The 27,548-nt window shown below is 41.5% G+C and overlaps 1 protein-coding gene and 2 non-coding genes across 3 annotated transcripts in view; all 3 read right to left on the bottom strand.

Annotated features, from left to right (window-relative positions):
• Positions 1-1,352: 1,352 nt before the first annotated feature.
• Wdr43 (WD repeat domain 43) overlaps positions 1,353-27,548 on the bottom strand; it is a 44,546-nt gene continuing 18,350 nt past the window's right edge. Inside the window, exons 7-18 of the mRNA XM_036171309.1 lie at positions 25,607-25,671; positions 23,406-23,577; positions 21,896-21,982; positions 20,822-20,953; positions 19,586-19,714; positions 14,960-15,046; positions 14,342-14,373; positions 8,601-8,664; positions 6,536-6,649; positions 6,011-6,080; positions 3,001-3,050; positions 1,353-2,914 (exon numbers count right to left, since the gene is read on the bottom strand). Coding sequence (XP_036027202.1) covers positions 2,732-2,914; positions 3,001-3,050; positions 6,011-6,080; positions 6,536-6,649; positions 8,601-8,664; positions 14,342-14,373; positions 14,960-15,046; positions 19,586-19,714; positions 20,822-20,953; positions 21,896-21,982; positions 23,406-23,577; positions 25,607-25,671 — 1,185 coding nt within the window. The 3' untranslated portion in view covers positions 1,353-2,731. The remainder of the gene's footprint in view (positions 2,915-3,000; positions 3,051-6,010; positions 6,081-6,535; positions 6,650-8,600; positions 8,665-14,341; positions 14,374-14,959; positions 15,047-19,585; positions 19,715-20,821; positions 20,954-21,895; positions 21,983-23,405; positions 23,578-25,606; positions 25,672-27,548) is intronic.
• On the bottom strand, positions 20,618-20,695 carry LOC118572084. The gene has a single exon (XR_004943454.1). It is a non-coding gene; the product is annotated as a small nucleolar RNA SNORD53/SNORD92 (small nucleolar RNA).
• LOC118572086 lies at positions 21,273-21,342 on the bottom strand. Its single transcript, XR_004943456.1, has one exon. It is a non-coding gene; the product is annotated as a small nucleolar RNA SNORD53/SNORD92 (small nucleolar RNA).

Raw genomic sequence — 27,548 nt, forward strand, 5'->3', positions numbered from 1 at the left:
GAGGTTGCCTTTGTTCAACAATATATACATCAGGCACCTAACCATCAGTGTAGGGTGTGAATATAGCATGTTGAGTAACTGTCCTTCACAGGGGTTAATTTCACTCATCAGTCCAATTTCCAAACCTCAGACCCCATTTGCATTAAAGATTGAAAAATACCAAGTCAAAGCCCTTAACATCTACTCACCTAAAAAGTCTATACCTAAGGCAAGAATTGCACAAACCCAGAACTTACGGTCCTGTACCACACACCTTATGTGAACTCACTGAATAGCCAAACACACAAGAGACAGCCAATGAGGGCATGTGATCACTGACTTGGTAGCAGGCTTCAAAGTTTTGGGGCTAAAAAAGCCCCAAAAAGGAACACACACACACAAGCAAATTTCATTGTTTTGTGTGAGTCCAGCTCTGAACTGCTCCCACCTATCAAAGGGTTCTTAGGTGGAGAGAAGAATGAGGAAGTATTAGGTAGAAAGATAGACAGTAAGACAAAGGATAGCTTGGGAGGGGCCTGGGTCAATACCCAGCCACCCAGATGTTTACTTCAAAGAGCTTTTTATAATATGCCAAAGGAAGAAGCAAAAGACCTCCCCTTGCAAGATCAAAGCACAACATACAGCCAAATGTAGACGCTTCCAAACACCTGGTAAACACGCCCGTAGCCAAATCATCTCATTATGCAGCCTTGCTGGGTAAAGCAAGCTCAGATTCTCTAACCCGGACTAGATCTCACTGGATAGCTAGCCTCTGTGGGCCACCACATTATCTCAACTGACAGACCACAACAGTGAGATTTTCTACCACTGTGGGGGAAAAAAAAATCACATAGGCCTAACTGGATATTTCTAAACTCAAAACAGAAAGACTAGCCAGGCGGTGGTGACGCAAGCCTGTAATCCCAGCACTTGGGAGGCAGAGGCAGGTGGATCTCTGAGTTCAAGGCCAGCCTGGTCTACAAAGCGAGTTCCGGGACAGCCTCGAAAGCTACAGAGAAACCGTGTCTCTCTGTAAAACCAAAACCAAAACTAAAACCAAAAACAAAAAAACAAACAAACACCCAAGAAGAGTAAAAGCTTCCCTTAATACCTCTTATTTATGTCTAGAACCTTGTAATACGGAGTTGCCACCAACCAGATGAGGCGGCCTCAAGAAATAACCAGCCATCACTGAGAGATTGAAAACAAAGTGCCTATTCCTTTCACTATTACAAACTTCATTATACAGCCGGCCTTGAAAGTACTCACCTGTGAACGCTAGGAAGGACACCCACCACCTTAAATACTTTCACACCCTAAGCCCAAACATCCAGCTAATTATTCTCTACACATACCACGAGACACGCGCTGGGTAAAGATGAGTATTTATTCACTTTACAAAGAGAATGGTATTAAATTGCCATAAACAACTCCATGTATAGACAAATAACTGTACATCGCACCAGCAGCTTGCCCAAGATGCTCTTCCTGCTCCGGCTGTGCAGCCTGCTCTGCCTCTGATGGAGTCCTCCCGGGGACTGGTGTTCTTACACATTCACAGGTGGGAAAGTCAATGCATCTGCTCAGGCCTTCTGCAGAAGTGAGCTCTCCATCTGCCCCTTAGTGAGCACTAAGTCAGTACTAGCTCACTCTTTTAAAAACAAGACAAATTACTGGTAATTTGAAAAAGCTGTGTAGCACACCAAAATACTTTATACATACATAAAAAAATCTTGAGTAAGATTTATCAGTTTTAAAGATAAACAGATACCCTAGCCCTCCAAGAGTGGGTAATGAAGAGGAAAGAAAACGTTAAATTACTGAATTATAAAAATAGTTTCTTTGGAAAAAAATTCCAGCAAGGTTATCATTAATATCTAAAACCAAAGAGAAAAAATAAACAATTGTTCTCTGATCCATTAGTAATTTAAATAAAAATGGAAACCTCTTCAAAAGCAGCTGTGACTAAAGTTTTAAAAAGCTGCAGGTAAGAGCCTGTCTGATCTATACACAGATGATTCTTTACAATCTGCAGACAAGAACACTCTTAATATGGCTAAATCTTTGCTTCTTTAATTACCATTATTTTGTTTTGTTTAAAAAAATATCTCACATGACACTTTAAAAAATAAGTGTTATTTTGGGGAAGCACTCCGAATGTCCAGTCTGACCCAAGTCAGATTATCAGTTAGTAGACAAGCTAGGGACACTGTGATTTTACTTCTGTGAATCACAAAGCGTTTTCACTTAAATTTTTAGTTATTCCTTCATGTTTTATGAAAACGTATCAAATTAGGTAAGCCAGATAAAAACAATTCCTTAGTGCTGCTTTGGCGTCTGGACTGATGAGATACCAACCTGAGATGAGCGCCGACTCCTCCACAAGCGTCCAGTTCCTGACCCCTACTGCGGCATGTCTGCCTTCACTACGTCAGTTTATGATCGAACCAGCCATACTAGAGTATTATATTATAAAAATATACCATATATTGGACACTCGTGTCAGTACATGGCAGAAAGTGTGTCTATTTACTGTGTAAAGTTTATTAACATTTGCATGAAACACTCTTATTTACACAGTTACATTCTGGGGCACTCAGGACAGGAAGGTGGTGTGGCCTCTGTGAACTTGGAAGCATATGATGGGCGGCCTCTTGTCTCCGGCGCATGGCAAGCCTCCCTGGGAGGCTGCGGCAGCGTTGGGCAAGATGAGCCAGGGCTCACGGTGTGCCTGGCTGCTTCTGCTCCTCCGTCACTCTTCCTCACTCTCGTTCTCAGGATCTAGATCAGAATCTCCATTCAACTCTTTCTCACTTGACACATCTCTGCCCTCTCCGTTCTCCTCATCTTCCAAGTCCTCATCTTCTTCTCCATTGTCTTCACCAACGCCCTCATCTTTTCCACTGTCTTTCTCTTCGTCTTCATCCCAATTATCCTAGTGGAAACAGCAAAGGAAACCATTCATGAAGGATCCCTTAGGGTGAGGATAAAAAGCAGTTGGACAAGAAAAATATCACTCACATCAGAATCCTTTTCTGGAATTTCATCATCAGACTCCTCTTCAGAAGATTCTGTGAAAGAAAGAGCACAGTGCTGAAACACAGCATAGCACTTATAGTACGCTACCAACCACCGAATGTGTGCAATCCAACGACTATTTCTCTTTGCTGTTTACATGGTTTGAGTTGGGATCTTGTGTGGCCCAGGCCTAGGACCTGCAGTCTCCTTGCCCCAGCCACCAAGGGCCGAGATTACAGGTGTAGCTATCTATCTTCTAAGCCAGCTGCTTCTCACTGTACCAATCTGTATTTAACTTTACTTTAAATTGTGTGTACGCATGTGTGTGCATGCCCAAAAGTGTAGCTGCCAGCAGAACATGACAGCACCAGGGAGCTAAAGTTACAGGTAGTTGTAAGCCATCTAATGTGGGTGTTGGAAATCGAAGGAAATGGAAGAACAAGCAGAATGGGCCTCTCATATAAGGCAGCAGGAAAGCCAACCTGCACTGATGGACCCCACACAAATGTGATATGAAACCCAACTCAGCCTCACACGTCACATCCAGTTGACAAGAATTTCAGCTTTTACAGGATACACTAAATGACCCAAGAGGAAGTTCTCCACAACCACACACAGAAGCATTCCACAGCATTGAATGGTCTCTCTTCAGCAAGTGTCCATCAGGAGCTCTGAAAGACTTTCACCAACTAGACAATGTGGGGCCAAGCTTGGTCTACAGAGTAAGTTCCAGGACAGCCAGAGCTAGCAAAATGTCTCAGGAAGGGAAAAAAAGTCCCACTGCATGTGTTATCTCACCAATGTTCTAGTTGGCACTTCTTTAAAGCCATCCCACTACTTAGTAATTTTTTTTCCCTTCCAGGAAAGTAGCCCATATAAGCTTTGTGCATTTTAAAGAGTAAAGAGCAAAGTAACACAGTGAAACATGAGCAGTCTTCCCAGCCTGAAAAAGCAGTCCACCGTAGACACTGGACTCTAATAAGCCTGTCATGGATACTGCTGACCCACACCCCATAGTTCCTAGATCCTTCAGGGCTGTCTTGACATGCGAGGTAAGCCTTCCAACCTTGTTCATCCACATCAGTTACTCTGATTTTCTTGATTCACTTAAATACGCAAAATATTCAAGAAAATAATTTAGAGGTTATAAGCAACTTTAAAATATAGGATTTTCTCTTTGAAAATTATTTGATTATCTTTAAGTTTGTTTATACAGACATTATTATTTTTCTTTTCTTTTTTTTTTTTCTTTCTTCAAGACAAGGTTTCTCTGTGTAGCTTTGGAGCCTGTCCTGGGCCTAATCCGCCTGGCTCTGCCTCCTGAGTGCTCGCATTAAAGGTGTGCGCCACCACCATACGGCTCTCTATAGCCTTTCTATTTCATATCTTAGACATTTTCTAGTATTCCTAGTTTTGGCTGCCGCTATGAAATTTTTTCTGAAAATATTCTATGATTAGTTACTTCTGAGGTGCAATAATGTTGGCTCCTTTTTGCTGGTCTTGGTGTCCAGGACACTTGCTAATTTGCATACCACCTATTAATTAACAGCTGACTGCAGTCTGTTGTATTTACTATGTGCCAAAGGATAGTATCTGTCCAGTCCAAAGTCTTAGAATTCTTCAGGAAAGGTATCTGGAAGCAATAAAAAGTCCATTACTATCTCATTCCTGGCTTCACTATTATATATATGTTGTTTGATATGGGTGTAAGATGAGAAAATTCTTTCAATTCCTTGGTTGCTTAGATTGTTAGAGATGTGTAGATGGTGATTTTCCAAAATCCTATGCCCAGTGTTCTCCAATGACATCTGTCACACTGATCACTGTATCAGCAGATTTCCTGATGCTGTGGTACCTTGTAATATATTAATTAAAGGGTTAGGCATTTAGCTCAGTGGTAGAGCGTTTGCCTAGCAAGCGCAAGGCCCTGGGTTCGAGCCTCAGCTTAAAAAATTATTTAAATTAAAAACTCTTGGAAATTAATTCTACAATCAATAAAACTACTTGGGATGTCTAAGCATAGTCTCAGGCTTTCTAATTATATAAAGGAATTATAATTACTAACTTCTATTAGCTGTACAAATTCCCCCTAAAATATTCTGGACTCTGTCTGGTTGAAACTGCTAATAAGGCTTTACCAGATTCATAATGCACCTAAACTGTATTCAGGGAAGGGAATATCTATTATGCTTAGAAGGCTTAATAAAACCAGTCACAAAACTTCAACTTGGTATCTGTCAGGGGTTTGACTGAATTTATTTTATTACATCTATCTTGTGTATGTAGGCACACAAGAACACTTGCCAGTCATGAAACAACTTTGGGGGGTCAATTCTCCCCTAACATCATATGGATCCTGGGGACTGAACACAGGTCCTCAGGCTTGGTGAAGTATAGTCATCTCTCTGGCCTCTAACAAATACATTTTAGAGTAAGTGGTGTTGAAGTCCGTTCTGGTCCCTGACATTCCTAACCACTCATGCCATTGTCTACTTTCAGGCTCTTTGGCGACTATGCCCTTGTCAGCCTCGCTTCCCTCAGTCTATCAGGGAAGAGGTGACAAGGCAGGACTCCAGTGGCTTCGTTTATATGCAGAAACTAATTTCAAAGCATGTGTAAATGCAAACCTATGTATGTTGTGTGAGATCCCAAGAACAGAGGGGACTGGAGACAAGGGAGCACATGACCAGGGCAAAGCACAAGAGACGACAAACCAGCGTGAGGGGAGGTGACATGGAGTAAGCAGAGGTGTGGGGAACAAAAGGAAAACTGAGGCACAGATATTTATCCTGACAAAACCCATCGCTCCATATGTTGACCTAAAACAGTAATTTAGAAAGACTTATGTGAACATTTCTATAGGGAAACAGAATCGAATTACTATGAAAAATAACAAGAAGTTGTTGGGGATTTAGCTCAGTGGTAGAGTGCTTGCTAGGCAAGCACAAGGCCCTGGGTTCAATCCTCAGTTCTTAAAAAAGACATCCAGCCTCTAACCCAACTTTTTTTTTACCTTCTTCATACACCAATTTTGCCTTCTGTCCAGGGGAAGACATTTTTTTCATTTTGTCTGATGCTGTAACCTGGAAGACAGAATTATAAAGCAATTACAAGCTTATCTCAAGCACAGTCAACATCACCCCAACATTCTGCTGGCTTACCCTCCCCACTGGACTCGCCCAAATGAATGGTCAGCCCAAATACAACTTGGAACAAACACAGGAAAAACATGTAAGGGGAAATTACTCTACGGCAGTTAGGAAACCACGTGCAGTGGTTAGAGTATTACTGCATCAAAGACTCGCTGCTCACAGTGACTCGCTGAGCCCCGAGTACAGTATAGACGCTCTATAACTCAGCTGGTGAGTGCTTGCCTGCACTTTGTCCTGTAACTCAGCAAACACTTCCAGGTTTAAGCCTGGCTTCTGACTGCCCACAACTTCTTCCTGAGCTGGCGTCTGTTACTACTAGAGTAAATCCTCACTCCTCTCTCCACTGTGACACTCAGGTCTGAGCTGGATATCATTTATCTGCTCACTTGGGTGATGAGAAGAATGAGCTTCCCGTGCAGGTGCGAGAGTTTCTGGAACGTTTTGACTCTGCTTTCCATTAGCTGGTAGAGGGTCCCCAGCTGGTGTACCAGGTCGGGCAACTGGAAGAGACAGACAAATGACACCACTTCTCCTCAATGTCTATAGAGAACACACACAAACCATGCAGCCAGCCCTACCCAAGCATCTGTCAGAAGTACTTCTAGGGACAGTGGAGCTTTGGGACACAGCCTAGCAACACGACAAACTTCCAAAAGGCCCCTGAAATCCTGGCAGGAAAAAATAACTTCAAAAATAAAATCACAACTCACCACTGCCAGGTACTGGTGGCACACACCTTTAATCTCAGCACTAGGGAGGCAGAGGCAGTTGGATCTCTGTGAGTTTGAGGTCAGTCTGACCTACAGAGCAAATTCCAGGATAGGTAAGGCTACACAGAAAAACGGGGTGGGGGTTGGGGGTAACATCTTGTCAGCTAGGGCAGATGGCAGAGCTAACTCCTGCATACTGATAAACTATTTCAGATAAGATGAACAAGGGTAGCTAATAAAAATCACCCACAAGACATCTCTGAACTGAAGGGACTTTCCTCTGAAGCTTACCCAGTATTCAGCACCTTATCTACACCTGCCATAGGCTCTGGAGCACCAGAAGCTTCTCCAACCCTGAGTTTCCACACATATGAATGCATGCTATTTACATAGCACAAGAGGAGGGGACCTATAAGTTAATTGTGGTTTTTTTTTTTCAAATCACATGCTAAAACCTTTTGAAAAAATATAAAAAGATGAGCAAACAAATTATAACTTTCTTTTTAGTTTAAAATGTAACTGATAGCCAGGTGCGGCAGCTCATGCTTGTACCTGCAGCTCTTAAGCTGAGGCAGGACTGGCTGCTGTAGTACAAAGCAAGACTCCACCAACATGAGTTCCTGGCCAGCCCAAGCTACAGAGCCCTCCCTCAAAAAGAACCTCCTAATGAGGCTGTGGAAATGAGGACTGAGCAGTTAGAGGAATCGGGTGTGGTTCCCAGCACCCACATGGTGGCTCACAGCCATTGATAGCTCCAGCGTCAGGAGATCTAATTAATACCCTCTGCTGACCTACACGGGCATCTGGCATATATGCATACATACAGACAAAATACTCATACACATAAAATAAAAACATCAATACAGGTCAGGAAAATGACAGGCTAAAGGTGTTTGCCACTAAGCCTGATACCTGAGTTTGACCCCAAAAACCCACATTAAGGCAGAGTCAAGTTGTCCTCTGACTTCCACAGATCATGGCTTAGGCAACCCTCAACACATACATATATACAAAAAAACAAAAAAAACCCATAATTTTCTTAAAATAAAAAAACTCAGCTGGGCGGTGTTGATGCACGCCTTTAATCCTTGCACTCAGGAGGCAGAGGCAGACGGATCTTTGTGAATTTGAGGCCAGCCTGGTCTACTGAGCAAGATCCAGGAAAGGTGCAAAGCTACACACAGAAACCCTGTCTCAGAAAAAAAACAACAAAACAAAAACAATCTCAAGGGGTTGGGGATTTAGCTCAGTGGTAGAGCACTTGCCTAGCAAGTGCAAGGCCCTGGGTTCGGTCCTCAGCTCTGGAAAAAAAAAAAAAGAGAAAAAACTCAAGCCAAGTGGTGGTGGCACACACCTTTAATCAATCCAAGCACTTGGGAGACAGATGCCAGCCTGGTCTACAGAGTGAATTCCAGGGCAGCCAGGACTACACAAAGAAACCTTGTCTTGGGGTGAAAATTATGTTCCTTAATAGGCATGGTTGTATAACTCCTTTAATCCCAGCATTCAAGAAGCAGAGGCAGGCAGATCTCTGAGTCCACATAGCAAGCTCTACTCCAGCCAGAGCTATATAGTGAGACCCTACCTCAAAAATGTGTATAATAATGATGATGATGAAATAATAATAGAGAATAACAATAATAGAGAATAATAATAGAGAAACTCTCTAAAGGAAGCAAAGGGTCATCTGAGTTTCTAATCCTAACCAAAGCCCAACCATTCACCCTCAGAAAAGGCTTACCGTGGATAGGTACGACGCATGAATCGTCAGCACACATTTCAGCCACTGAACCATTAAAACAGCACTAAGCAAAGAAAAGAAACCCAAGTGAAGGCAAGTTCATGGACTCAAAGGTAAACACAGCTAGAACAGGAAGTCTGTGAAAGTAACCATCAAGCACTTTTCCCAGGTCTCTCGTTCTGCCATGGAACCTGGCAGAGATTTCTATAACAAATTTTTAGCTTCTGCAGGTTGTACTAGCAAGTTGATCAACACTCACAGGCCCAAAAATGAATTAATACTTCAAGACTAAAAGCCAGGCTTTAACTCATATAACTAATCTATACCAGGACAGTAACAATCATCCCAACAGGGTCGAATGATTTTCTGTGTTATCATCACATTGGAGCCCAATCATCTTGTTCACTATTGGAAACAAAGAGCAAAGCACTATCACTACCAGGCAAACAGGACCCAACTCTGTAGTGTGACCCTGACACTTCTTCAGATTCCTCCTGTGTGAGCTCAGAGGGCTAAGAGAGCCCACACAAAAACAAACAAGAAAAAACCTGGAGTGGGCTAGGTTCACATAGAGACTACACATCAAAAAATGAAGATACCCTGTGTCAGTTTCTGGCTTTCACAAAAATGTAGTACACTTGTATGTACATGCACACATGCATCTAATATTAGAAATTAAAAGTGAAAAACCACAATTATAGAGCCCAACAACACTGTATTGAAAGTTTAGTATCTATGAGATATCAACTTCCAATTTAAATGTTTAATGAAAGTATGAAAAACCCAAGCCGGGCAGTAGTGGCACATTTGATTGGGGTAGGACCCTGTGTCCACCTTTACCTCTGAGTGCTGAAATTTTGTCAGGCTTGACCCAATGCAGGTGTGAATACTTGGAGGTTGAGTAGTAAGATATGTTGTTAGAATTAGGTGACCTATACATCTGTTCCTGAAACCCTGGTACTAGCATACTGTCAATCAAACCAATTCTTTAGTCCTATATTCTAAAATGAACTCAAACTGGAATAGTAGCTACCAAAGTGCTTATAATAGTAATGTATTTGCATAGTATTTGTGGAGGTTGAATGAGAATGGCCCCCTAGGCTCAGATGTACTTGGTCCATAGTTGGTGGAACTGTTTGGGAAGGATCAGGAGGTGTGGCCTTGTTGGTGGGCTTTTAAAACCCAATGCCATTCCCAGTTAGCTCTCTCTGCCTTGTGCTGCTGGATCAAGGTGTGAGCTCTCAGCTCCTGCTCCAGCACCTTTCCTGTCTGCCTGCTGCCATGATGTGAGCCCCAAATTGAACATCTTCTAAGTTGTCTTGGTCATGATGTTTTATCATAGCAATAGAAAATGAAGTAAGAAGTATTCTAACTCAATATGCAGGATTTTTTATTTATTTTTATTTTATATGCATTAGTATTTTAATTTTGACTTGTGTTTCTGTTACTACCGTTAAGGAACATATGCTCCCCTATCAACTGCATTGTACTGTCTGCTTTTTCTCAACTAGGCTCAGTTTTCCCTGGGGGTCAAGTTTAGTGAATTCTTTTTCGTTTTTCTACTTTTATATTTTAGACTCATTTATTTTACATCTATAGGTGTTTCATCTGCATCAATCTACGTACACCATGTGTGCCTGGTGCCTGCTGTCAGAAGAGAGCATTAGATCATGGTTGTGTGTGAACACGTGCATGCTAAGAACCCAGCCTCAGGTCCTCTGCAAGAGCAATAAGTGCTCTTAACAGCTGAGCTTGCTCTCCAGTTCCACCACCCCCTTTTATGTTCAAATAGTTGTTTGAAGAAAAGATAGAACACAATCATGCCTGTAATCCCAGCACTCGGGAGACTGAGGCAGGTGGATCTCTCTGTTTTACAGAGAAACCTTGTCTTGAAAAACAAACAAAAAAGGCAGAAGGAAGGAGAAGGAAAAGGAGAAGTAGTAGTAAATGTGAAAACTCCACATAATTTGGTCTTTAGGCTACAAAAAGGAACAAGAAAGTTACCCAAAGGCCAACGAGCTGATAAAAGCTGGAACAGACAGTTGAAGTATTTGTTGGCTTGTTTGTAGTTGTTCTTAAAGAAAACCACAATAAAATCACTTAGGAATGAAAATGAGTCAAGTGAAGGTTGGAGGAAGGTAAGGGTTGGCACAAGCATTCTTTGGAATTTGAGACTAAGGATAGACTCTCAGGCAAGCGCTCAGCCATTGAGCAGCACCTCCATTCCGATGGACACTATTGTTTTTATTAACACAGCAATTCAGCCCAAGGATGTGCTGGCCTCAGAATGGAAACCAGGATATGTGTTATGTTGGGGACGAGGTTTGATTTGAACAAGAGAGACCTCTTAATTAGAGGAGGTGATAGTTCATCAACAAACATGACCATCTAACTGAAACTAATTTATACCATTAATACATGCCTTTTCATTTAATCAGATATAACTTTCCAAAAGGGAACCTTCCCAAAATTAGTCTTAGGGAAAGGTTTTTGTTTTTGTCTTTTAGGAGAATGAAGGCTAAGGAATCTGAAGAACACTGGACAAATGAGACAACTGAAGAAAAAGGACAAATCATCTGTCCCAGGAAAAAGAGTAAAATGGCCTATTGGTATATCATCTACAAAATTCCATAAGTCTTCCTAAATGTTTGTTTCTGCTCTTCTCTAAAAAAATTAACACTATTGGTCTTCTTGTAGTCCCAGTTCAATTAAAATTTAGGCTGACTTTGGAGTTGGAGAATGGCTCTCTCCTTCTTTAAACTCAAGCATGTTGTTAAAAGGAAAATGAAAACTCCCTGTATCATACCAGAAAAAAGAGCCATCTTCTGACATGGGACAGGAGAAAGACCAAATTAATTAAGGGACTATTCTATTACTAATCTCAATTTTTTTATTCTGATTCTTTGAACTTTTCTTAAAGTATGAAATTTATATCAAAATTTATAAGATTAATATGTATATACATTTTAAACTTCATTATGATAATAATGGTCACAGAGAGCACTAACTAATTTTAGAAAAAAGGCTTCAATTAGCTGCCTACATATGTCTCTTCTCAGTTTTCTGCAGGAAATCACGGCCAGGCCTAACTTCAACTGAAATCTCCAGGAAGAAGATGGGGCCCCACAATGACAATTCCATGTGGAAAATAATATCACTAAGCTGACAAACATCACCTACAGATCAGCTTTGGACTACAAAGTGTTCAGAGCAATTTTGGGAGGGCTAGCTGAGATGACCCAGTTTCAAAGACTACTTGAATAAGGACTTAAGATAAACCCTAAACTTTGGCATTATGCTCAAACTGGACAACAAAAGATACAGCTACCTTTCCTGCAATTTGACAATTAACCCAAAATTTTTCTTTTCAGAATAAAGATACCTTCGCCCATACCCAGCAAGAAGCAATTTTAAGACTACGATGCCCACATTCCCAAAGAGGTGGTGTGGGGCGGGTGGTTTTTTGGTCTTTTTTTTTTTTTTTTTTTTTTTTTAAATAAAGATTTATTTATTTATTATGTACACAGAAGAGGGAGCCAAATCTCATTACAGATGGTTGTGAGCCACCATGTGGTTGCTGGGAATTGAACTCAGGACCTCTGGAAGAGCAGTCAGTGCTCTTAACCTCTGAGCCATCTCTCCAGCCTGGTTTTTTTGGTCTTTTAATGGGTTTTGGGTCTGGGATAGTTTTCATTGTTTAGGAGGGTTGGTTATAAGTTGTTATGGGTTAGGAAAAGGAATAGGCAAAAGAGATTAGATTTAAGGTGCTTGTTAAAAAAAAAAAAAAGAGAGAGAGAGAGAGAAAAGAAAAAGACAATTACTAGTTTTAAATATTTTACATTGGATTGAATTTTTATATTATATAGATTATATGTATATATATATATATATATATGTATATATATAGAGAGAGATTGTTAGAATATGCCATACACATTATTTCTAATCTTGCTCACTTAACAATATAATGCAATTTGCTGATCCTTGAATGTTATTATTACCAACTATTAGGATATATAGAAATGAAAGTTAGTAGTTATACATTACATTCGAACTTGTAGTCATATTGAGTGTGTTTTCAAGATTGAACAGATATATTTTAGATAGACAGGTCATCTTCAAACCCTTCAAAGATCTACAGAATATGGCATTTAAAATGTTTTAATAACTTAGAATTTTTTTCTTTTTTGTTATGACTATGAGACATGTCAGCTCCTGACAGTACCAATCTACTTCAGAGAAAATATGGACACCGAAAAAACTGCATATGGAGTTAACTTTCACTGTGGCAAAAGTTAGCCACTAGATAACCAAGTATCCTCGAATCAACTGCTGACAAACAGGACAGACAGGACATGAAACAAAGTACTACCGGTTCTTGCCAAAAACAAGTGTGGTTGTGGCTTTAACAAAAGGCATCCTCTGAAGCCAGGACAATATGGTACCATCCCTGAAGTGAGTGGCCTTTGCAATCTGGAAAAGGTACTGTGCCCTTCTTTGAAGGCAGCTGAACAGGCAGTGGGCCGATGGCTTCTGATGTGCAATGGAACAGCAGCTGAAACAGTTATTCTTGAAGAATAACTAAGCTCACCCCTCTCAATAGTAGACTGGCATTTAATAGAGGGATGTGGAGTAGAACGGGATGCTGAGATGAAGCCACTTATACACTGCCAAGAATGGACAGCTGAATTCAAAAATATCAACAATTTCCAGAATTTAAAATCCTGAATCATGACATGACACTAGTGAAATTCGGGTGTTTCTGGTACATGGACTGCTCTCACCAAATGTGAGGTCAAACTGTTGACCTTGTGTACATCCTACTTCACAAATGAGTCTGTCAGATACGCTAAGCCTATAGGCTGAAGATGATGTCCCAACACTGCAGAAATACCTCAGGTGACTGTCCAGGCAGCTGGCTGTTTCTGTCAACTCACATTTTTTTGGAAGCTGCCTGCATGCACTCCCTGTTTTTATTTTTTATTAGGTAGTATAATTTCCTTCCTGGGTCTCTGAGGAGTTGAAGATCAGTTAGTTATAGTTATAGTTTCCCTTGTTAAGAATTTCAGAAAAGAAACTCAATAAGAGGTGTAAGTATAAATTTGAAAGACGTCTTATAAGTTAGGATAGAAAGTGAATCAAGTACATTTTGGACTTATTAAAATAGGATAGATAATGGAATTATTTTCTCTGAATTTGTCAAATAGGAATGGACAAAACATTTTTTAGGTATTTATTGCTTGTACATATGGTATATAGTTATTGTACTTTTGTATAGTTTTTCTTATATTAGTTATAACTTTTTTCCTTTTTATTAAAATAGAAAAGGGGAAATATGGTGATATCCAGCATGACAACACATGCCTTTAATCTCAATACCAACCATAGAAGACTTGGAGATCTGTACAGACAGGCAGTGACAAGGAGGTCATGTGGCTGGGTATACAACCAATGAGAAGGCAGAACAGAAAATCTATAAAAAAGACAGGACACAGGAAGTAGGCCTCTTGCAGAGAGGAAAGACAGAGCAGCAGTGAAGGCTAAGGTTTTCAGCTCTCAGCTGTTTGCTCTGACCTCTTGGCTATTAACTCTGTATTTGGCTCTGCGTTTCTTATTTAACAAGACGGTTACATCTACATTTGGCCTTTACTAAGGCAGACAATGCTGAGTTCTAGGCCATTCTAAGTTACATGGTTAGACGGTCTCAAACAAGAAGAGATCTAGTCACAGAAACAGCTTACCTATTGGGATGTCCTTGCAACCTCTTGGTAAGCTAAGGGAGAGAAAACACCGTTAGTATCATCGCTGCAAAGGCAACTTTTCTCCATCATTCCCCAGAGGCATTAATGGCTGTCCAAGCTAGTCCACCTAGCAATCCAGGTGGACTCAACACAACATATTTCAATCCATTCTCATAGGAGGAATTACAAGACAGAAACATAGGCTAGGGTCCTATAGGCAAGTGGAGACCAAACACACACTAATGATTTCCTATAAATGGGAAGTACAGGAGGGGACAGAGTCACTACTGGGGGACAAGGGTCTTTTTGGAATGACAACTGGACACTCTATGAACATGTGGAAAACTGCATTGTACATGAGAAAAGGTAACTTCGTAGTGTGTAAACAGCATTTCCATTTAAAAAATACAAAAAAATGTACCGAGAAAAGGCAGGGAAGGAAAATTTACATTTGGAGTAGACAATAACCTAATACATGAGTACATTAAGAATACCTCACAAGATACATACAAAGGTGGAACACAATAAAGAATCCAGGGCTCTATGTTGTGGTATTCCACTACAACCCCAAAAGCTGCCCACAGGATTCTGTGGCTCACTTTAAAGGCCAGCACTTACCTCTTGCAACAACGGGATGACAGCATGCAAGGGTATCCTTAGTACAGTCTTCTTGATCAGGTTTATATTCCTGGTCTGAAGCACTTTCTGCGGAAAAATACAATGACAATTAGGACAAACATACTTCTAGGAAGGACACCACTGAAAAACCTTATGTAGCTGCAAATAGATCAAGGCAATAAAGCACTGCATGAACTGGGCCAATCAGGTTGGAAATCAGGTTAAGTTGCCTTCAGTTAGCACTCAAAAGAACATCTCTAGACATTTAAATATAAGTATGTGCCATTTGGAGATGTTCTCAACTTCCATCTCACTAAATTAGAGCTGTCTCCATTTAGAGTGAGTAGAGTAAGTTTCTGTTCCAAAGAAAGCTCTTAAACTGTCACCTTTTGATAAAAACTTAAAACAATCAAATGATCACATAATAGACACTTCAACCAAAGCCCATTAAGGTCTGATCTCTGGGAGAGAGCCAGATTCCACCCTAGGTTGTATAAGAAAACAACTGAGCAAACCAGTACTGAACCATCCTCTGAACAGTATTCCATGGCAGAGTCAGACATGTTTCACAGGAGCAAGAAAGAGGGAATGGGAGAAGAGTCCTTTCAGTCTGACACACCCTTGCTCTTACTTTTCATTCTAAACAACAGAGCTACCAAACGAAAGCAAGTACAGGAAGTTATTTTCCAGTCAATTTTCTCCAATCCCTTAGAAACTTTTCAGAATCATCAGATTTTACTTTCAAGTAAAAATGACATTTACATCAACCTGATTCCACCACATATTAGTTTCAAACTATCACATAACTACAAGATTCCATATATTCTTATTTTATACACAATCACTGGGAAATTGAGACACAGAATGTCCTGATCTAATAGTTCTTGATTACCTAAATTTTATTAGACAATATAGAGGGTTCAAAGAAAATATAGCATGCAGCACCTGCAATCCCAGCTACCTGGGACTGAGGAATTCCAGGCCAGCCTGGCCAACTTACCAAGATTCTGTCTCAGAATTTTTAATTTTTAAGGGGTATAAGTAGAACACTTGCCTAGCATATATAAGGCCAGGGGCTTGACCTCAGTACTGCTTTAAAAAAAAAGCTGCATATAATCCCCAGCCCTCAGGAGGCTGAGGCAGCCTGGACTGCACAGTTCTATCCTGACTCAAGGAAACAAGAACCACCGAAGATGTAACTCAGTGAGTGCTTGCTCAGCACACAAGCTCTGGGTTTGATCCCTAGTAGGATAAACAAAAAGAAAGATGTGCTGATTATAACTAACAATAATACTGAAGGTACTGGTGCCTTTAATATTTCTAAAATAGTTGCTTTATTATAAACCCATGACCACCAAGTTCTAATCATCTAGAAACTACTAGAAACATCTGTATTTGATGATATTGTCATACTTTTGTTAATTGTTTCAAACATTCACTAGCACTAGGATCTATTGCCAAAACCATGCAAAGAGCTTGGTGGATGTTCAGGAAATATAAAACAGCCTGCCTGTCACGCCTGTGACTTTATACCAGGCCTGATCACATTGTGCCACTGTCATGTCTGCTGCTTTATGGTTTGCTAAAGAAACCTATTTTCCTACTGGAGACAGACAGACAGACAGACAGACAGACAGACAGACAGACACACACACACACACACACACACACACACACACACACACACACAATTAAACAGAGGCCTGAGACAGATGGGATTGGGGAAGATGATGCATGGCAAAGGCTGGAGTAAAAAGGGAGAGGGGGAAATGTTTTACAAAACGAAAAGCAGGTATCTGTAAGTTAAAGGCCAACCTGGGCCATACAATGAGACCTGTCCAAATCAAACAGAAGGGTGAACCCCTCCCTCATGATCGTGTTCTTGTTCAATCTGGAAAGCCTGGGGAACTGAAGCCACTATTAATAAATACACTTAGTTATACGTATCAGGTGGTGGGACACCAGAACTGTAAGATGCCAATAAGAATGAGGCCTAGCTACTTACAAGTAATCTGAGACTTCAAGGCAGAAGGAAGAATTAATGAGCAGCCCAATACTTACGCTGACTAAAAACAGAGGCAGTAATGCTAACAATTTAAGTTAAAAAATTAAAAATACAAATAAAATCTCCCAATCTATGCTGTATTAAAAAACAAATCAGTGCTGGGCATGGCAGTACACGCCTTCAATCTTTGACTCAGAAGGCAGAGGCAGGTGGATCTCTTGAGTTCCACATCAACCAGAAAAAAAGCCTGTCTTGTGGGGAAGGAGGACTCCACCCGCTACAATAAGTTCTCTCAAGACCTTATTTAAAGAAACAGACCCATAAACCAAGAAGATGACACTAGCAATGAGATTTTTCCTCATTACAATTTCACTGCAATACAGCTAAACATAAATAAAACACATAAAGGTACACTATTTCATCAATGTGACAAGCACATTTCCCCAGGAAACAGTTAAGTTTTATCATCAAGTTTCCTTGGGCCTTTTACAATCTCTCTCCCTTAAATTCCACCCTAACACAGGCACAGTTCTATGGATTGGCATGTTTTCCAGAATCAATTCTCCAATAATATCTATCCCTTTTGTCAGCCTTCACCTCAGAGTACACACTTGAGATTCATCCACTGTCTGCACTAGCAATGAGCAGTCCATGCAAGACTCTGCAAGAACACACTCGTTAGTCTCTTGATGAGCAAGTGGGGACACAACAGTGGCACTGAAAGAAACCTTTTTTCTGAGACAGAGCTTCTCTGTGTAGCTTTGCGCCTTTCCTGGATCTCGCTCTGTAGACTAGGCTGGCCTCAAACTCACAGAGATTCACCTGGCTCTGTCTCCCGAGTGCTGGGATTAAAGGCATGCACCATCACTGCCCCGCATGCTCATTTTTTATAAACTTTTTATATTAAAAAAAAATCCATGTATAGTTTTTATAAATGTGTTCCATTTTACACTGCCAACAGCAAGGCATGGTTTTTAGCTACTAAGTACCCTGACAACACAATGTCATCTTTTTTATTTTAAACAATCTATAGTAAACACAAAGTGTCATCTCAGATTTTATTTTGCCTTTCTGGGACAATTAATGTCATTAACATTTCTGTATGTTCTTATTGTCCACCTGAACTGTGTGTGTGTTGTCTGTTCAATTCTCTGTTTTTAATGAAATCTTGCTAAGTCTAATATCTAGGTAAAAACTCTGATATATAATAACATTTTTCAGCCCACAGCATGCTATTTCATCATGCTGTTTTGTTTCATGGTCTAACGCTGTCATTTAGCTCATTTGCTGAGACAGGATATCTTGAAGCAAGCAATCCTCCTGCCTTATCCTCCTGTGTGTACTACTACACCTAACTACCACTGTCCTTTTTTGAGATACGGTCTCTCTATGTAGCCCTGGCTGTCTAGGGCTATGTAGACCAGACAAATAATTTCTGAAAGTACTAATAACTTTTGTTAGGTATGGTAACGGACTGTGGTCCATTTTTTTAAAGGAGTTTTTAAGATTTTAAGTTAAGTAAAGTAGGTCTGTCTATGGATGAAACAATATCCCATCATTTCTAAGCTTTACTCCACCTGTGGAAGCATGTGAGCAGATAAATGAACACATGACAGACTGGCAGGCATTTGTGGAGAGCTTTTAAACTGAGAGATGGTTTCCTGGTGATCTACAGTACTGTTCTAGAACCTGCTTCATCATCTACTGAGGAAGGCTACAGAGTGTATTCACAATAAGCATCGATATGCTTCAAACATACTGCCAAACATTTTGTACAGATTATTTTTCATCAAATTCTTCTAGGTATGCAAGTCACATTAAACTAAAAAAACAAATTGCCACAAACAACTTAATTGAGGTTTTTAGACCTGCCGGCCTCCTCTCTTTATACAAAATTAAGACAGAAGCATTAGATAATCACATTGAAATCAAGTGAAAATCAGAGACAGCATTCACAGGTCACAAGTTCAAGGTCATAAAGAAATGGAAACTGCACTAACTGATCAGGCAGTACTGAAGTCCTATTGTTTGTCAACTGCTCTGTGTAGACTGTCAAACTGGACTGAAGAGAGCCAAACTGAATCGCTTCTTCCAGGCAGTCACCCGCTTACACAGCCATCTCTATGCTTCCTTAAGTTTCTAGAACTACACAGTAATAGCCCCCAACCCTCTTGAATCTCCCCCAAACTCCTACCCATTGCCAGGGTTCCACCTCACTGCCCCCTCTCACGGCCAGGGGAAATAAGTTTCTGGAATCCAGAGTAAAAACTCAGGAACGCATTTTCCTACAGAAGAAAATATAAATTGTGATCTAGAATGCTGAGTGTTAAGAGTTCAGCTGCACTTTATATGGCTTTTGTCAACTAAAGCCTAAGGAACCCAAAAATTCAAAATAGCATTTCTATGAGAAAATGCATTCCAGATTCAAGAGAATAACACTCCTGTGGTGAGTTGGTGAATGCCTGTATATCACTACACCAAGCAAAACATTGACTACATTCACTCACACACACAAAAAAATGAAGTTACATGTTGCTATATGATGTGACTGCTCATTCTATGAGTTCAAGTTCAACAGCTTCTCCTTTCTCAATTCACTGGAAATCTGCTGCAATACTTACGTTTAACATTTCAAAGTCATTGCTTTCTAAGCCCTGTGTGAGAAGAATTGGGAAGCTGTTTGTCTGCAGGTCATCCTTCCTTCCTTTCCTATCCAGATCCATGGCTCCAAGGCGCTCCTCGATGCTAGCCTACAGAATGGAAACATCTGCTAAGTTAACCAGGCAGGGATTTGGAGGCTGTGAACAAGCTCCAAGTCACACCTCAGCCACAGAAACACATTCGCAAGACCTCATCACCACAGCACGACTGTGTAAGAAACGTGAAAAGTTACAAACCAAGTTCCTGAAGTCTAGCAAAAAACAAATGCCCAAAGAAAGAGGCAGGCACACTGGGGACTGAAGAGATGGCTCGAAGTTAAGAGGACCCTGGTGTGGTTCACGGCACCCACATGGCTGCTCAGACTGTCACTGGAACATCCGTTCCAAGGGATCTGACGCCCCTCCAGCCTCTACAGGCACTGCATGCTCACAGTAGAGTCATACATGTAGACAAAACACCTGTACACATAATTTTTTTTTAAACTTTTTTTTTTTTTTTTTAAAGAGAGGCACATATCCTGAACATGAAAAGTCCCTCTCTGGGAAGATTAAAAAAAAAAAAATGAAAGGACCTGGCATTTTACTATTAATGCACAAGGAAAAGAGATTTTATCACCCACATGTTTTCCCCAACACAACTATCACTTGGCATCAACGAAGTTTTGTCAAGAATGTAAAGCTGGAGTGGCAAGACGGCTCAAGCAGGAGCCTGCCACCAAGCCCACCGCCTGACTTTAATCCCTGGAACCCAAAAGGTGGAAGAAGAGAACCAATTATGTGCCAAGTTGTCCTCAACCTCCACACACATGGAAGACAGGGCACAAATGATCTATTCATGCCCAACCCCCCACACCAAGATGCACGTACCCATGCACACACGTACAAACACATAAATAAAGAAACACAATAAATTTTTTAAATACCAAAGCGTTTAACCCCTGTAAGTGACTATGACCATCATTTCCAGACCAACCGCCATGTCACCAGCCAGGACTGCTCAGACAGCCAAGAGAAAGGAGGCATCATGGGAACTCAGCAGTATGCGAAACCCAATGAAAGTCATCACAGCAAATCCCGGACTTAACCTACCCAGCTGCCAAGTACCCGCTGCAAGCTTCTCAAGAATGAGCACCACCTCTACACAATGGACTCCACAGCCTGTTGAGCCCCAACCCCAAGTAAGAAAGTAGTCATTACCTCATTACTGCCGAGCTTCCTCTTGTTCTCCGCCTCCTTAGGCTGTGAGGGTGGAGGCTTGATTGGGGCGTGATGTCCAGGAATCCCAGGCACCAGAACCTTTGCTTCAGAATTCATCACTGGTGTTCTCACCTGACGCAGAGTATCAAGGTGGGAAAGAGGGAACTTAGTTCTTGTGCTTCCGACTAGAGAAAGCAAGCAGCTCTCCAAAGGCTTTTCCATCAGACAATGCAATACAATGTACTCGCCATGACAGGAATTCAAGACAAAATGGGAACTGAATGTTGGCAAATAAACTGAAAATACTGGTTAAAGCTCAGTTTTAAAGTTTGCAATATCTCAGTAAGAGTATAAACCAAGAAAAATAAAACCTACCAAATACAAAAAGCCGTATAATTTAAAACCTGCAGTTACACACCTGACAACGTCCAAAACCAAATCTTTGCCAACCACGCTCAGACAGCTGAAGAGAAAGGCTCATCCCCGAAACTCAGCTGGATGTGAAACCATCATCACAGCATGGGTTGTCTTTCCTTCCTAGCTCATCAACAAACAAGGCATCTACATGTCAACAGCAAGTTATGCTCAAAACAGAATGCCACAATGAGGGTCCAGGTGGCAGTGAGCTTCAGCTCTACTGTGGTTTGATTTTACCCGGAAATACAACATACAGCTAAACAAAGTTGTAATCTTTCAAGTTCTGATATTGCTGAGCAACACTGCAATCCATCATTAACACTCACTCATACAGAGTTCCCTGTCCATATCATCATGCACCACACCGAGCAGAGATAAAAGTTTTACAACCTTTACGTTTAAAAGCATAGTCTCACATTTCTAAGAATTAGCATAAAAAGCATTTCAGATAATCAAGGGAGCCAGGTGTGTTAGTGCAAACACTTGTAACCCCCAGCAATGAGGCTGAAGAATCCTGGGTTTCAATTTAGGCTAAACAGCAAAACTGTATCTCGGAAGACAGGATAAAAAAATAAATGAAGTCACTAACATGGCACTATGTTCAACTCAATTTAGCCAAATCTATTATTCTTACCATCAAACCTGCAGCGTGCTCACCTTGGTTATAGCCGTTTCTACTGTTGGAGCCCAGCAATTGGAAATGTCTCTTTCCAAACATATCTGCGTATCTTTGGAGTTCAAAGCCTGGAAATGGTTTTTCAGAGGGAGAGAGAAGCAATGTCAAACACTGCGACCACCGATGACGTGAGAAACAAACAACTCCATAAAGCATGACAAGTACAGAAGAGCTTCATGCCCCCTCCCCCGTTAGCCACAGTCTCCACTCAGACAGATGGCAGCTGAGCAGACATCAACTGAAGGCACTGGTGCCCTGTGTATTCCCTTGTTTATGGAGCACTAGAATTCTTCACTTCAGTTTTAAAAGGCCAACAGACAGTTTTCATTCTCAGGAAAAGGTATGTAGTCCAACATTCTTATGAATAAAGACCTCATACAAATCTAATCGAGTCCCATCTAAGTTCCCCCTAAGGAGTTCTTTGACAAACAAGTCCAAAAAAGCACAGCTTACTAACAGACTGCTCTGAGAGGCTCAGTATCCCCAGGCAGGCTGCCCAATAGGGGGACAGGAGCACAGGCAACACGTTACTTATGTCCCAGGAAAGCTTCTCTGTAACTCCACATGCCTAACACCTGCAGAACCAACACAGCTACCAGAGGCTATCACCCAGAAAGGGCATCATCTCCGGCCAGCAGCCTAAGTCCCGGCTGCATCTTGTTTAGTCCAACTCTATGCACGCCATCAGTTTACAGTACTTCTTGGAGTGGATGACACCTGAGCCCCAGCAGCCCCCAGGGGCAGACAGCAGACCCCGACAAGCTCACAGCCAGCCAGGGCCAGCAGACAGGGCTGTGTCACTGCTACAGTGCCTGTCTAGCGTGAAGGAGGCTGAGGTTAACTACAAGGGAGAAAAACTATATTCTTTAATAAACTCAAGAAAGCTTATTTGATTCCCTAGTAGCCTTACTAAGTAACGGCATAAAACCAAGCGTAAGGGCTGGAGAGATGGCTCAGTGGTTAAGAGCACCAACTGCTCTTCCATAGGTCCTGAGTTCAATTCCCAGCAACCACATGGTGGCTCACAACCATCTGTAATGAGATCTGGCGTCCTCTTCTGGCCTGCAGGCAGAATACTGTATACATAATAAATAAACACTTAAAAAAAAAACAAGCTTAAGCACACTGAACACTGGACATAACCAAGAAGTTGCAAATCTTTAGAAAAAATTCTGTAGTAAAAAATATTGGGACACTACCCATTACATTTTCATTCAGAAAATACAACGGGTGCCACCATTAAGGGCGATGAGTAACTCGCACATTTTATGTATTTGGGCAAAAATTGAACTCAAGTCACACTCATGCTGACAAACAAAAATGTATCCAGTAGGAGCATGAAAATGAGGACCTGTTCAAAGTGAGGCACACACAGGAAACATCAGATCTCTAAGAAAGAGGACAGAAGAAGCAATTCCACCTGGTAGGTTTAGAAGTCAAAATGCCTCTTTTAAAATCTGAATTGTTGTCTCCAGAGAAGCGTCTACTTACCACTCGCTCAATGGTAGGCTGAAACCAACTCCCATATACAAGTAGTAAGGACGTCTTGTCTAAGCAAAACCCAGCTGCTAGAATAGGGATGGGTTTCGGTGTTGATTTCTTGCCTTTTCCAGGTGTCGCTATCTGAATTGTGCAATTTGAAGTCAAAGGCTTTTTGCAGTGGCTAAGAATAAAGGGAAAGTAAGGTCAGAGAATCTGAAATTGCCATCAAATCACAAAACATAACACTCCCCTCATCTCCACATACCGTCACAAGTGGCCAGGAAGACATTTTTTTCAAGACTTCACATGTCCCTAGCAACAGCCCTGAGACTCTTATGCCCCACACTCCCAAATGATCTCCCAGTGCCCTGAACTTCAGCTCTCATGCAGACCCTTGTCCCATCACCACTGCTCTCAACCCTCAGAGCCTCATCACAACCTCTGGTAAGCAACTGGAGAGCTGACCACACCCTCCCTCCATGTCTTCTCCATAGACACTGCCCTGTCTGGCTCATCCGTGCAGTCCTGAGTGGTGGCTGTTTTCTGACAGCACTGTCTGTATCAGAACTTTAAGTGTACTCTTGTTCTCCACTGACATTTAAGATACCAATTTCTCCTTCTGTCATCTCCAAAACATTTCAACTGTCTGCAATAGCAGCTACTTCTCCATCCTGCCGCCATCTTATATATTGTGGACACCACATTTCTTCAAGAGTTCACTGGCTCAAGGCCATCTCTTCCCAACTCTATTCCTAATGCATTGTTTTCTGAGGTTCCCATATGCAGTACTGAAGTTGCAGATCTTTCTGAAACTCAGGACTCTTGGCTACAAGGACCAGGCCCTTCCTTCACTGCATCCCAATCACTCGCTACTCACTCATTCCCGGTGAGCTCACACTGTCTATCATTTCAATCTTTATGCATCACATTATGCCTCCTTTTCAATTCCCTCCTAGAATGCTGACTCCACAACTGTCTCTACACCCAGGACTTCACACCTCTGGTTTACCTTTACCTCTCTTTAATCCATTTCCAACAGTTTTGACACATCAAAAAAAAAACAAAAAACCTTAGGTCATAAATCAATCCTCTGCTTAAAATGGGGGCTGGGGACATGGCTTAATGCAGTGGTTCTCAACCTTCCTAATGCTGTGACTATTTAATACTGTTAGTTCCTCATGTTGTGGTGACCCCTCCAACCATAAAATTATCTTTGTTGCTACTTCCCAAGTGTAATTTTACTACTGACATGAATCGTAACGTAAACATCAGAGATGCAGTATACCTGATTTGTGACCCAAGAAAGGGTCATTCAATCCCCAAAGGGGTTGGGACCCACAGGTTGAGTACTGCTGACTTAGTGCAGATTGAGTACACTGTCTGCTCTTCCAGGACCCAGGTTGGATTCCCAGCACCCACATGGCAACCCACAACCATTTGTAACTCCAGTTCCAGGGGACCCAATACCTCCTTCTGGCCTCTATGTGCACCAGGCATGCAAGTGGCATGGAGGCAAACACCCATACAATTAAAACAAAACAAACAAAAAACCTTCAATGGCCTACCTATGCCAAGGAGAAATGTGAAAATCCTCACCAGGCCTAATCACAAACGGGGAAAACACACACTACTGTGTAAACCTTAAGTGCTACACATGGAAATGTTAATATTCTCTAAGAAAGCAAAATAGTAGGAGACTCAAAATTCCTGGAATTTTTCTCCTTTGTATTGGCATTGGGCATTCTCGCTAAGCACTTGACACAGCTATATCCCTTGCTCTCTAGAATGTTCTATAAGCGCATGCTATTTTTCTAACTCTACCTGCTCCTCGGTATCAGGAAACAGCACAGGACACTTCACTGAGTTACACACACACACAGGCAAAGGCATATAAACTACCATGGAAGAAGAACTGAGACATCACCCAAATCCACAAGCACGTCTCTCCAACTGAGCAACTTCCCCTTGAACTATTATTACTGTTATCAATGGTCACTATATATACTGCATAAAAATCACTCTCCTAACCACAGACAAACAGCATGGCCTATGACCTCAAAAACTTAAGTTCTTCACATACTCCTGTAGATAAGCAATCAAGAGTACTTTCACAATAATGTAATGGAATGAGCAGGAATGTAGTGCCAGAATGAGGCAGATTACAACACAAAAGGACAGAGACCAACATTTCTGACTTAAAAACTTCTTACCCATTTAATATATGTTCAAACAGATGGACTTGACCGTCTCTGCAAACAACAGCTAACTTGACAGGCTAAAAGAAAAATGTGGCAGATTAATTCTAGTCAATTATACATCCCACCTTCAATTGAACTCATAAAAATTGACCTCTTATTCCACCTCCTTAGTAACTAGAATTCAAAAAAAAAAAAAAGCAAGCAAATAGCACCACATTTAAAAAATCATTATTTGGGGCTCAGCAAACAGATACAGACACTTGTCATGCACTGCCAACAAGCTCAGTCTGGCCACTCGGAATCTATATAAAGATGGAGAGAAATGATGCTACAAAGCTGTCCTCCGGCAACACTCACACAAACACACTGCTGTGCTGTGGGATGTTCTGTATGTCAAATGTGTTGCTCTCACTGGTTAATAAATAAAACACTGATTGGCCAGTAGCCAGGCAAAAAGTACAGGCAGGACAAACAGAGAAGAGAATTCTGGGAAGTGGAAGGCTGAGGCAGAGAGATGCTGTCAACCGCCACCATGACAAGGGAGATGTAAGGTACTGGTAAGCCACAAGGCAAAGTATAGATTAATAGAAACAGGTTAATTTAAGATAAAAAAAAAATTGATAACAAGAAGCCTGCCACTGCCATACAGTTTGTAAGCAATATAAGTCTCTGTGTGTTTACTTGGTTGGGTCTGAGCAGCTGTGGGACTGAGGGTGAGAGAGATTTGTCCTGACTGTGAGCCAGGCAGGACCAAAAAAACTCTTAACTACACTGGGGGGGGGGGGGGGGGGGGTTGAGGCAGGGTCTCAGGTGGGCAGTGGTGGCACACACCTTTAATCCCAGCACTTAGAAGGCAGAGACAGGTGGATCTCTGAGTTTGAGGCCAGCCTGGTCTACAGAAAAAGTTCCAGGACAGCCAGGGCTACAGAGCTACACAGAGAAACTTCATCTCAAAAAACAAAAAAAGAACAGGATCTCTCAATATACCGCCCCCTGACCATCCTAGAATTAGGTAGACCAGGCTGGCCTTGAACTCACTGCGATTCATCTACCTCTGCTTCTTGAGTGCTGGGTTAAAAGTGTGTGCACCACACCCACTTTGACACAATTTTTTAAAATCAGTATCGCTGACCAAGTGTCGTTCTTGACAAGATTGTAAATAAATAATGTTTAGGCCAAGAAGGTGGCACACTGCAGCCTCCAAGGCCCTGGATGCCCCAGTCAGAGCAGCCAGGACTGATGACACCACCACTTCCCATCTGTGAGGAAGAGGAGCCTTTCCTTGGTATTCAGCACTTCTAAAACTTCCCCATTTGCATTCTGAGCGATGTCTAGTTCATCACTCAGAAACACCGTCAGTGTGGCATCAAAAGAGCATGGGAAGCTTTCAGGATCAGGGGCAGGAAGGAGGCATGCGCCTCGAGAAAAAACGCTAGTCTCCAGACTCGGTGCCCAGAGAAAGGGCCATACCCACTTTTCCACAAGCCCCAATAGATATTCCCATCTAACCCAAACCACTGGTAACTGAGAAAACAGAATGTTGTCTAAGATCAGAATCAAGGCTTTGTTTTAGGGTTTCATGTTTATTTAATAATTAATAATTACTACCTAAAACTTATGTCAGAAGTAAGACTTTAGCTTCTTGACCCATTCTTCACTTTAATATGTAAATGCCTTTAAAGAGCCTGTGAGGGAGCCAGGGTGAAGGCTCAGTTAAGTGCTTTGCCACAAAAGTGTAAGGACCTGAGTTCAGTCCTGACATCCACATAAAAGCCAAGAGTTGTTGGGGAGTATTATTTTAAGGTGTGTTACTTTTGTTTATGCTGCATTTGTTTAACTCTGGGAAGCTGTGTTACTGTGCCTGTCTAAAACACCTGATGGTCTAATAAAGAACTGAATGGCCAATAGTGAGGCAGGAGAAAGGATAGGCAGGGCTGGCAGGCAGAGAATATAT

This window comes from Onychomys torridus, chromosome 21 (assembly GCF_903995425.1).
Source record: "Onychomys torridus chromosome 21, mOncTor1.1, whole genome shotgun sequence".
In the NCBI taxonomy this organism is placed as follows: Eukaryota; Metazoa; Chordata; class Mammalia; order Rodentia; family Cricetidae; genus Onychomys; species Onychomys torridus.